At 39.4% G+C, this 12,531-nt stretch overlaps 1 protein-coding gene across 1 annotated transcript in view; it reads right to left on the minus strand.

Annotated features, from left to right (window-relative positions):
• The window catches only part of LOC121282852 (mucin-2-like), a 136,417-nt gene that overhangs the window by 26,835 nt on the left and 97,051 nt on the right, over positions 1–12,531 (minus strand). Inside the window, exons 39-44 of the mRNA XM_041196666.1 lie at positions 11,917–12,119; positions 11,061–11,235; positions 8,038–8,285; positions 6,342–6,525; positions 4,275–4,497; positions 2,712–2,890 (exon numbers count right to left, since the gene is read on the minus strand). Of these exons, the coding sequence (XP_041052600.1) occupies positions 2,712–2,890; positions 4,275–4,497; positions 6,342–6,525; positions 8,038–8,285; positions 11,061–11,235; positions 11,917–12,119 (1,212 nt within the window). The remainder of the gene's footprint in view (positions 1–2,711; positions 2,891–4,274; positions 4,498–6,341; positions 6,526–8,037; positions 8,286–11,060; positions 11,236–11,916; positions 12,120–12,531) is intronic.

Raw genomic sequence — 12,531 nt, forward strand, 5'->3', positions numbered from 1 at the left:
GCTGCAAAATTAACTAAACTATTAAAGTAATCATTCAAAATATGACTTTACTAAAGTACTAAATTCGTAATAAGTACTTGCACTTCCCTCAATTTAGTCTACTGCATTTGCTGCTCCCAATGCGGTCTCCTCTACATTGGAGAGACCAAACGCAGACTGGGTGACCATTTTGCGGAACACCTTCGGTCTGTCCGTAAGCATGACCCAGACCGCCCTGTCCCTTGCCATTTCAACACCCCACCCTGCTCTCATGCCCACATGTCTGTCCTTGGCCTGCTGCAATGTTCCAGTGAAGCTCAACGCAAACTGGAGGAACAGCACCTCATCTTCCAACTGTGCTCTTTGTAGCCTTCTGGACTTAATAATGAGTTCAACAATTTCAGATCGTGAACTCTCTCCTCCATCCCCACCCCCTTTCTGAGCCCCCTTTTTCCAATAATTTATCATTTGTTTTTACACTATATTTTTTTCCTTCCCTCCTATTTTTAAATTTATTTCGATCCATTATTTCATCTCCACCTTTTAGCCCATTTAGATCCCTTTCCCCCACCCCACCCACACTAGGGCCATCTGCCACTAGCTTGCTTCTCTTAATGTCCCCATTAGCATATCTTTTAGGTAATATCACCACCATCAACACCCCTTTGTCCTTTTGTCTATGACATCTTTGGCAGTCTCTCCTTGGCCTCCACCTATCACTGGCCCCCTATCGAGCTTTCCTGTCCCACCCCCTTCTACCAGCTTATATTTCATCTCATTTCTATATGTCTTTGTTCTGATGAAGGGTCATACGGACTCGAAACATCAACTGTATCCCTCTCCGCAGATGCTGTCAGACCTGCTAAGTTTTTCCAGGTATTTTTGTCTTTGTACTAAATTCTGATTCTGTTTGGCCTGTTATAACTTTCTCTCCACTTTTGTATTTTACTTCCAATTCTCTATCTGCCCTAATTTTAACATTTTTTTACACCAGGCACAGTAGGGGCTCTGGTGATGATTGTGTTGATTGTTGCCAGGATCTATCAGTAGTTGTATAAGTAAACTATCCAAAGTGCTGGGAATGGTCAGATACAACAAAGTACAAGCAATTAAATCATTTGCTTAGTTTGAGCCTAACCACAACTATAAGCTAGTTACTAATAAATCTAATGGGGAATTCAGGAGAAACTTCTTTACCCAGGAAGTAGTTAGAATATGGAACTCAGAAGCAGTAGTTGACACTTTAAATGGAAGCTGGATAAGTGGGAGGGAGAAGAATATAAGGACAGAAGAATAGGAATTGGAGTAGCCCATTTAGCTCTTTGAGCTTGCTGTACCATTCAACAAGGTCATGGCTGAAATCAGATCTCAACTCCACCTTCATATACTAACCCATATCCTTTAATTCCCTTAGAACTCAAACATCTATTCACCTCTATCTTGAATACACTCAATGACTGATCATGCATACCTCTCTCAGGTAGAGAATTCCAAAATTTCACAACCCTTTGAGTGAAGAAATTTCTCCTCATCTCAGTCTTCAATGGTTGACCCCTTATTCTGAGACTGTGACCTCAAGTTCTAGATTCCCCAGCCAGGGGAACAATTTCCTCAGCATCTACCTTGTCAAGTCCCTTCAGAGGTTTACATGTTTCAATGCAATCACCTCTTATTTTCTAAACTCCAGGGAATATAGGTCTATTCTATTTCTCCTCATAAGACAATCCTCTCATCCCAGGGACCAGTTTAGTGAACCTTTGTTGCATTCCCTCTAGGGCAAGTATGTTCTTCCTTAGATAAGAAGATCAAAATTGTCTACAATACCCCATGAGTGGTCTCACCAGTGTCCTGAATAAGGATGGGCAACAAATGCTGGTCCAGCCAGCAATGCCCGCATCCTGTGAAAGTATATAAAAGAAATGAGAGTAAAGCTTCTTTATTCTTATCCTCCAACCCCTTCGTAGCAAAAGCTTACCATTTCCCTTCTTAATTGTTTGCTGCATTTGTATACTAACTTTCATGTACAAAGAAACTCAGAACTTTCTCAATGCAAACATTTCCCAATCTCTCACCATTTAAAAAATATTCTGTTTTTAGCTTTTCCTACCAAAGTATAAAATTTCACACTTTGCCACATTGTATTTGAGTTGCCATGTTTTTGCCCACTCACCCAACCTTTCTATATCCCTTTGCAGCCTGTTTGTGTACTCCTCACTGTCACTTTCCCGACTAATTTTGTATATCAGCAAACTTTGATATATTACATTGAGACTGCTCATCTAAATCATTAATATAGATTGTAAATGGCTGAGGTCCAAGTTCTGGTCCTTGCAGTTAGTTACGGTCAACCCAAAAGTGTCCCATTTATTCCTTCTCAGTTTTTTGTCCATTAACCAATCCTCAACATATGCTAATATATTGCTCCCCAAATCATATGAGTCCTAATTTTATGTGATAACCTCTTATGTGGCACCTTGTTGAATGGTGTTTTTTTTGAAAATCCAAATACACTACATCATTGGTTCCCCCTTATCCATCTTATTTGTTACATCCTTAAAAAACAGATATGTCAAACACAATTTCCCTTTCATAAATCTGTCCTGGATATGCTTCAGAAGGATATACTGATGAGGTTAGATGGAAGAGGTTTGTGTGGAGCATAAATGCCAGCATGGACCTGCTGGACTGATTGCCTGTTCCTGTGCAATATTATGTAACTGTGTAATACTTACAGCATTCTCCATTTGTGTAATTTCTCCAGTCAATGCAGATGCCATGCGACATGCACATAGTTGCATAGGTTTGCAAACTTGCACACGTTATGGAGGTACTTGGTATTTGACATTCGTCACGCACGCATGCTTGATAGTACTGGTCTGGTAAAACATGATTGCGGCATTCTGCAAATAATCTAGAAATAATATGCCTCATGAAACTTTGTGAAATTATGAAAACATTTACTCTTGGTACAAAGCATGTTATAATTGAAGAGTAAAGCTCCCTCTGCACTGGCTCACTGACATTGTAAATGATTCTCTCTGCTGAAGCACTATCCCTTTCCTTTTCAAAACAAGTGTAATTACTTTCATTTTCAAATGATTTATTCTTCACTCCTCTGTCTTTACAAACTGTCACTATATCTCCAATATCTTTCTTTTTCAAAGTCCTTGAAAAGTTTGTTATGCCCCAAGTCTGACCTCCTCTATAGCAGCTCCCTGTTTGAATCTCTCTAAGTTGGTGAACTTCTGAAGTGCCATGCTAGGTGGGTAAAGAAGCCATAGCTATGAGTCCATCAGTAAGATTGCAAGCAAACACGAGCTGCCTGGTGAACTGGACAGTGGAACAGTGGCATTGGCAGGAGAATGGTGTGGTTGACCATGTCAAAATTGCAGAGAGTTGGAAGAGCAATGGTGTACTAAGGTTACAGTTGTAGCAAATGTTCTGTGTGATTTTGGTTAGGGTCCTTGGACCCCCTTCCCTCAACTACATGCTACACGCTCGTAACATCATCCAAAGCATGGGGTCAGTTTCCACATGTACACTACTAACATCCAGGTCTAACTTGCAACCAAAACTCTTGGTCTTTCCACTGCCTTTGGTACTAATAGGCTGCTTGTCTGATATTTAGTCTTGGATTAGCTGCAATTCCCTCCAGCTGAGCATTGGAAAGACCGAAGCTATTCTCTTTAGTCCTCACCACTAACAAACTCCTTATACTTGCCACTGTCTCATTATAACCCTCTTCTAGTACCTCCTTCTTTTGTTCAACATTCATTTTGCCCTCACAGTTCTGTTAAGTGCATAGTGATATATTTTATCAACTAACCATGTCATGCAAATACAAGCAAAGTAAATGGGCACAGGAGAGATATTTAGTACCAATTATTGTTAGTTTCACCCTGTTAGCTAACGAGAGTTGCGCACCACCAGTCTTGTCTAATTTTCAAGCTATCAGGGAGAGGGAAAAGCTCACTGACCATGATAGCTATCATGTCTGAACCTCGAAATGCCCTAATTTTCTCACATTTCATTACACTGTAAAATTGCCATTACCTTTTTTGCAAACATTTCAAATAAGCCAGGATTGACTAACACTTAAAAATAATTGTTCAGTACCTTATTTTGAAGAAAAGGTGTGAAAGTGGGAACTGTAAAAGTGAATTCATAAATCTTGTGAAATATTCAGATTTGTATACACTTGTTTTAGTGAGTTATTTAGTTTGCTGACAAATCAAAAAGTTAAGGGTGCTCGATCTTATAAAACTTCTGATAATATATGTAATAAAATGTCTTACCCACTTGTAAGAAGATTGCACAAAGAGTTAGAAGTACAAGGCTTTTGTGTTGTTTGGGGGCTGAGTGTGACTTGCAGGCTTGGGGTAGATAGTGAGGATGGTCCATTGCAGTTCGGCTTGTTGGAATCCTTGACTTGCCAATAATCAGCCATTTCAAAACAGGAGGATGCAGGCTTTCCATTGGGCAGCATACAGTCATCACTCTGAACATTATTACAGGTTCCTGAGAAGACAGGCCACGGATTATGTCAATTTATTTATAATAATGCATGCATCCTCTCAAGAGGCCCTTTTATCTATTAAAAGAGACATTGTTATGCATTGGAGAACTATGGCAAAATTCATGGACTATTTGGGAATAGCTTGTTCCATAAACTTTCCTTCCATTTTGCTCAAAAAGATAAATTCACAAAGATGTGCATCTGTTATACTAACTTATTTTTTATATTCCTGTTTATTAAAATGGATTCAATTTTGTCTCAGCGTAGAATTAATTGACAGAATGAGAACACAATTATGTTTCTCCAGACAGCTCTGTCTATATCTAGCGATGTATTTGATGTGAAGTCAGAAGATCCCTTGGTGCAAATTTTTTATCTTGCAATTTATGGTGGTGGTGTGACAGTTCACTCAGCAAGTCTGAATTGCTGTGGCAACATACATTTTTACATGGAGTCTCCAACATTCTTTACATCACATGGTTGAGCAGGAATCTCTTCCAATCCTGCTGTCCATTGTTGGAAGGATTTGCAGGTTCATACCTATTTGACTGCATTGTGAACTTATTTGGCCATCAAGTTCTGGGTAGAGACTCGAACCCATAGCTTCTGACTCAGAGGAGGGACACTACTACTGTGCCACAAGATCTCCCTCGCTAACAAACATTTAATATTACAGAACTTGAATATTGCTGAAAAGAGAGACATGTTGCTGAAGTTTTTCATCTTGCACTCATCAGGACAAATGCAAGAATGCCAAATTTCAAATGATCACAACAAGAAAAGGGGTGCTGATTGGTTGGCAAGTTATGACTCTGATTGGTTGAGCATTGCCATGGAGAAAGTAGCAGAACTATAGGCTCCCCAGGCCTCTGGGTAATTTTAAAAAATCACAAGGCTTGAACGTATTTCTTTTATTTTCAGAGAACGGATCCTTGAGTGCGAATGTATGTTGCTTCTAGCAAGCTTAAATGAGCCATGTTACAAGCTCAACTGATTATCTTAAATTGGTTGTTAGTATAGCAATCAGTTTGCTGAACAACCCTGCATGCACTAATAGCTGAACCATACAGTGGTCACAGTTTGGGAGAAGGGGAAATCATCTAGGATACCTGCTTCTGATAATTATCCAGCAACCCTCCTAAAAATTACATAGATCCCGCTTTGGTTAAGGAAAACCTCTACAATCATACAGCTTTTTAGCACAGTGTCAGGGATCATGCACCAGGTGTTAACTAGCCCCTTGTGGAATTATATCCAGGGAATATCCATGCTGCGAGAAAGTTCTTCCAGACATCACAAGTAATATTTTTTGCTAAGAGGTCTGTTGCAACAGGATGTATTTATAACAAGATCTGACATTAGCTGTATTATGTATGCATCGTCAACATCCTAGGTGCCACATATCATTCAACAACTTTCAAGGGCAGACAAGTTACTAAGTCACAAGTCTCTGCCCACATCATCAGCAGTAATCTGTGAGTTCCACTAAAGCAGCCCAGATTGGCTTGTCTTTGAGTTTTTCTCTTTACCACTGAGAAATTGTAAGTTTCAGGTTGCAACCTCCTCTTGACAATAGGGGTCAGCTGGCAGCCTACAGTATAATAAACTGTGCATGCCTGGCTTTCAAGTTATTCCTGTTTTATTTCATAGGTACATATATTATTTCACACCCTATTTGATATAAGGTACAAATGAAAATTAAAATACATATTACAATGTAATTACTTAGATTTTCTCTCAGGAACTTATATACTTGTAGCAAAATTGCCTTTGATGTGCATGTATCAACTGCCAAACTCCTAAATGTCTTATTTTAAAGAGTTTAATAAATAATTTACATCCTTACCACACAGCCCCTGTGTATTATTTCCAAATATTTCACTTGGAAGTTTGATTGTGAAAGCTAAACCGTTGAAGGTAACTCGTGCCTTTATATCAGGAATTGCAAGTATCACGTCAATGCCTGAGCTGGAGATCTTTACGTCACTTCTCGAATAGGGTAGTGACACATTGTTGCCATCAACAGTTACCTGAATAATAAGACAAAAAGTGTCATGATTTTTCTCAATAGCAATGTGGCTTTATGACAATCATAGAATAATACAGCATCAAAGAAGACCATTTGGCCCATCAAACACATGCTGGCACTTCAGTAGAGATAACCAATTAATCATACTCCCTTGCATTTTTGCCATAGCCTTGTAATTGTTTTCTCTTCCAGTATATATCCAATTCCTTAATAAAGGGTTATATTAAATCTGCTTCCACCACCCTTTCAGGCAGTGCATTCCAGATCACAACACCTCACTGCAAATGAAAAATGTTTCCTCGTGTCACCTTTGGTTCTATTACTATTACCATAAATCTGTGTCCTCTTGTGATTGACCCTTCTGTGACTGGAAACAGTTTCCCCTTATTTACTCTATTAAAACGCTTCAAGATTTTGCACACTTCTATCAAATCTCCCCTCAATGTGCTCTGTTCTAAGAAAAGCAATCCCAGTTTCTCTAGTCTCTCCACATAATTCAAGCCTTTCATCCAGTATTCTTCCAATCTGAAAAACATTTCCAAGTGCTAACTTTCTCTCTGATTAATGTTTCTCAAGGTTTCCCACTACTGATGTTAGGTTGGCAAGCTAGTAATTACCAGGTGTATCCTTCTCTCCTTTTCTGAACAATGGTGTAAAATCTGCAATTGTCTAACCCTCTAACATCAACTCCATATCTAAGGGAGGATTGGACGATAATGACCAGAGCCTCCACAATTTTTACCTTTATTTTGCTCAATAAGTCAGTTGACTTTTCTACTTTATTTACTGACAAACCTTCAACTATTTTCTCTTTATCTATTCATATCTTATCCAATATTACTATTATTTTCTTATTTACTGCTAAATTGCTAGATTTCACTTCTCTAGTGAAGATAGATGACATTTAGTACCTCAGCCATTCACTCTATCCCGCACCAACACACAGTGGCAGCAGTATGTACCATCTACAAGATGCACTGCAGGAACTCACCAAGCATCCTTGGACAGCACCATCCAAACCCAAGACTACTACCATCTAGAAGGACAAGGGCAGCAGACACATGGGAACACTAACCACCTGTAAGTTCCCCTCCAAGCCACTCACCATCCTGACTTGGAAATATATTGTTGTTCTTTCACTGTTGCTGGGTCAAAATCCTGGAATTCCCTCCCTAATAGCATTGTGGGTGTACCTAAACCACATGGACTGCAGTGGTTCAAGAAGGCAACTCACCACCACCTTCTTAAGGGCAACTAGGGATAGGTACTATATTCTGGCCTAGCCAATGTCCACAACCCATAAATGAATAAAACAAAAAACTACACTGCCTGTCTCCACAAAAAGGTGCCCTTTTGGTTCCTAATTAGCCATAGCATTACTTCAACTTCACTTTTATGCAGAAACTTCAATAAGAGGCTTTTGGGATCCTTTTTACATTAGCCACTTACATGATTGCACTCAACATATGGTAAACTGCTTCCAATGAAGAAAATGCATAACAATGATAATTACCTGATGCTGGATTCCAGTTGTAATAATATTTGTGATTTGTATGTCCAGTGTTTTATATTTCACTATAATAGCAAGTGGGCAAGACACTCTGTCTTGTGCACCACAGTGATAGTTGTCAATGTAAACACTAAAATTGTTTTGTGACGCAGTTGTATCTTCCACAAGGATGTAGGTGCAATTTCCTTCATAGGTGTAATATTGTCCATCAAACGTAATAAAATGTGAACCTCCCCATCCGTTGCAATAGCCTGTATGGACATTTGAATAGCACCAATTTAATCTCAGTTATAACATAGAAATGGTTTCTCCTAAATAAAGCAGTTTAATTGTAAAAATCAACTCAAATTGTGATAGACTTCATTCACATATCCCCTACCAGTTTTCCTTTATTTCTTCAAAGTAGCGACTAAAACTGTTACACATAGCAACCAGAACAATTCCCCACAATAAAATCAATTATAGGAAATGAATAGGTGTAACAATCGCTAATACTGATATTTTAGTCATTACAACCTTTGTTCACATTCATAAATGTATGTAAGACTAGAACTGGATCTCAGAAATTTGACATTGCCTTTACTTTTCCTTTCTCCAAAGCTAGTCTAACAGCCTAGACCATTAAAAATGTAATGCCTTCTCAGCTGAGTATGAGCAAACTCTTAGTGTTCAGGCCAATATCTAGCTCTCAACTAACATCACTTAGCAGAATATATAGCAATTATCACAATATTGTTTGCGGGATCTTGCTGTGTGCAATTTGGTTACTGTATTTACTACCTTATAATTGTGCTTGCAGTTCAAAACTGCTACATTAGCTGTGGAGCTCTTTGGGACATTCATTTATGAAAGGCTCTTTTCTTTCTTTTCCTTCTATAAGCAGCAGTTTAGCCACTTCAGAATTATAAAGTGAACTCTTTTGGTCAGGTTTCCAGTATGATGGTGAAAAAAATTGACTGAATGAATTCCTCCCAGAAGAAAATGGACATTGGCATTTCATATTGTTAAGGTTAAAACAAAAAAGAAAAATTAACTGGACTGTGAAAAAATACAGCTGCAAAGCACTCTTCTCCATTTCAAACTGGATGTAAAATTCAATCATATTGTAGTCGCTGCTAGCTAGGGTTACCTTTACTCTGAGGTCATTAGTTAACCCTGTCACATTACACAATACAGAGATTTCCCACAGGTGCAGGGTACAATCGACCGCACTCATGTGGCTCCCGGATCTCTGGCACAACAAGGGGTCAACTATATCAACTATATCAAGGGATCCCATTTGCTGAATGTGCAGCTGGTGTGTGACCACCACAAGTGCATCCTGCAGGTCTCCAGGGAGTGTGCATGACACCAACATTCTTAGTCAGTCACAGATCCCTGATATCTTCCAGGGTCCACAGAAGCTGCAGGGATGGCTCCTCGGGGACAAGGGTTACCTGCAGAGGCCGTGGCTGTTGATACCCGTGTGGCAGCCTCAGGCTGCAGCAGAGCGAAGATATAATGAGGTTCTTGCTGCAACTCACAACTTGGGGAAGCAAACTATTGGGATGCTGAAAATGAGGTTCTGGAGCCTGGACTGGTCTGGTGGAACCCTGCAAAAGAGTCCACAGTGAGTGTCATGCATCGTCGTCACTTGCTGTGCCTCCAGGAGGCAGAAGCTGCCTGTCTGGTGCCAGCAGCAAAAGCAGGTGGCATCCATGTAGGAAACAGCCACTGCTGCTGCCTTGCTGAAGAGGGCAGGTAGCTTATGAAGGGGTCAGCAGGATAAAGATGGCACAAAGTGGACATGGACACTAGTGCTCAACCTGGCGCTAGATGACCTCTCAAATTTCACAAAAAGCACAGATGGAAACACATGTTCTTTTGCCACATGTCAACCCAAACAGCTATCCCAGACTCTTCGGTTTCATCCAGAAAAAGGATTGAAAATTCTATTCTGTGCCAGGCAGACGCCTTAACACACTCCTAAAGGAGTGTAAAAGGCTGCCAGTTGGCAGCAAAACATTTAACATTCCCTCCCCTTCCAGGCCCTTTGAAAATTGCACTCTGTCCCAGGGACAGCCAGACCCAGTGCCAACCTGCAGGAATGCAATTTACAAACCACTCCAGCACTCGTTCCTGCCTGCACCAACAATTGGAAATCCAGCTCTGCTTCTCTTTCCTCACATGATGCCTGACCTAAGTATTGCAACATTTTTTTTTATTTCTAAGAAGAAATATTAGTTTCTCTTCAGGAGACAGTAAGACTGATTTGCAGCCCAGTTTTTGGATAGTAGCATGGATACACTTTGGACATCATGGGGCTGATTTAATATATGGATTATCAGTTTGAGCCTAGGGAAGGGAATCACGGTGAAGGTGTAAACATTATGGGTGAATGCTTGGAGAAGGTGAGTAGTTTCAAGTACCTGGGGTCAGTGGTGGTAGAAGATGAAAGCATGGGAATCAAAATTAATCAATGGTGACCTTGTTTTATCACACAGAAACTCAAGTAACATCAAGGAGAGAGGAAAAAGGACTGGATACTAATGAACTGAGGATGTTGAGATGGATGTGAAGTAAGGAGAAAGAACAAAAGCACCTCAGGAGGGCAGTGAGGATTGTGGAAGCATTGAAGAAAGTAGCTGAGAAGCGATTGGAATAGTAGGGTCATCTGTTGCGGAGAGAGCGAAGAAACGTGGTGAGATGTGTGATGGAGATGGGACTGCCAAGAAGAAGGAGAAAAGTAAGGCCTAAGAACAGATGGAAAGATGAGGGAGCAAGAGACTTAAATGCAGCAGGACTGGAATAAGAATGGACGGCTGACAAGAGGAGATGGAGAAGGATGATCAACCAGCATTCCAAGTAAAATGGGAGAAGCTGAAAGAAGAAGACATCAGATATTATACGTAAAAAAATTTACCCTGACACACACAGAAAGAACTAATATTTCAGAATTTGAAATATAGGAAATACATTAGCAATAACAGTTAATAAAAGTAGAATTGCTAAAAAAAATAATTTTCTTCCAACTCTGAAGTACTTACAATCACACTCATAATGGTAGCAACAACCATTTTTATCGTACACTTTGACAGGTTGATGGCCATTGGCACATTTAATAGGTTCAACAGTGGGACACACCACAGGTGTTATAGAAACAATATTCTGCTGTATACATCTTGCCTCCAAACATTCACAGAGCAGCCATGTCTCCTGATACTGTAATGAGTAGATAAACATTTTAGAGACTTTTAGAACATGTGGGCATGATACTAATATAACCTATACAAAATTCTATTTAAACATGTGCATTAATGAGTTTGCATTTTCATCTATTGCTGGTTAATTTATCATTAATGCTCATTATCCCTGTTTCTAGCTGGTCCCAATCCTATATAGTGATGGGTTTACATTATGTTTTCCGTTAAGTGCATCTAGTTTTTGTTGAATGGATTCTGATCATTTTCAGCCACTACCTTTATATCAATCTGATCCATACAAATTCTCCACTTACCACAGTTGTCTTCCCTTCACTGTCACTCTTGCGCTAAGAAGGCAGTGGGAAAGTGGATTGCACGTATCTTAACAGTTTTTTTTTCACTACTGCATAGTGCTACATCAAGTAGCTCATTCAGAACTGAAGATAACTTGGCTGTGAATGTTAAACACACCTAGAGTTTGAACTCTTGACTCCTTAGGTTGGAGGTATCCTGCTCAGCAGACCAGATAAGGTAACAATAATGGGGTATGACTGATTTGATTTCACATACGCTAATCATGCACGTAACAAAATGAACATAATTATTGTGCCATTAATGACACGATGATTGCTCATTGCATAATCAAACTGATATTGCCTTTTTAACAGAAATATGGCTCGGAAAGGTAACGTATACTTGCCTCTCTTGGAGGATCTAATTTTGTACATCCTTCTGGTTTTGTGGGAGTTTCAATTGTAGTTGTGGCATTTTTTGCAGGTGGATTTGTAGTATTAACCACAATGATTTCACAAGGCGTGATAGATTTTTCAACATTACATGTGGCATTGCAGTGTGCAACGATGCAAAATCCAGTTCCATCAGTGTAGTTATATATATTTTCACCTAAAACGTTAAAAAAAGATTTATCATTTAATTTATGTTTTTAATAGTTCACAGATTGATATAGGACACTCAGAAAGGGCTTCCCATGATATTAAATAACAAAGGTTACAAAGGATAAGTGTGTCCTCATGAGATAATGATTACTTTGTGACAGTTTTCAGAAGATGGTTGATATCTTACCAACACTGTATGACAGGAACTTAAAGAAAACTCATCAGCACAGCGAGGCAGCCAATGCACAAGGTCAGTTTTTGAATTGGGTTTACCAAATTACAGGAGTCTCCATAGACTTACTCCTGATTTGCGAATAGATGATTCTCAAGTGCACAATAAAAAAGAAATCACAAACAATGATGGATAATGAAAAGCAGTAATACTACACCATGAAGAACAGCATAGCAATGTTATAAAT

Source organism: Carcharodon carcharias, chromosome 10 (genome assembly GCF_017639515.1).
Source record: "Carcharodon carcharias isolate sCarCar2 chromosome 10, sCarCar2.pri, whole genome shotgun sequence".
NCBI classification, from domain to species: domain Eukaryota; kingdom Metazoa; phylum Chordata; class Chondrichthyes; order Lamniformes; family Lamnidae; genus Carcharodon; species Carcharodon carcharias.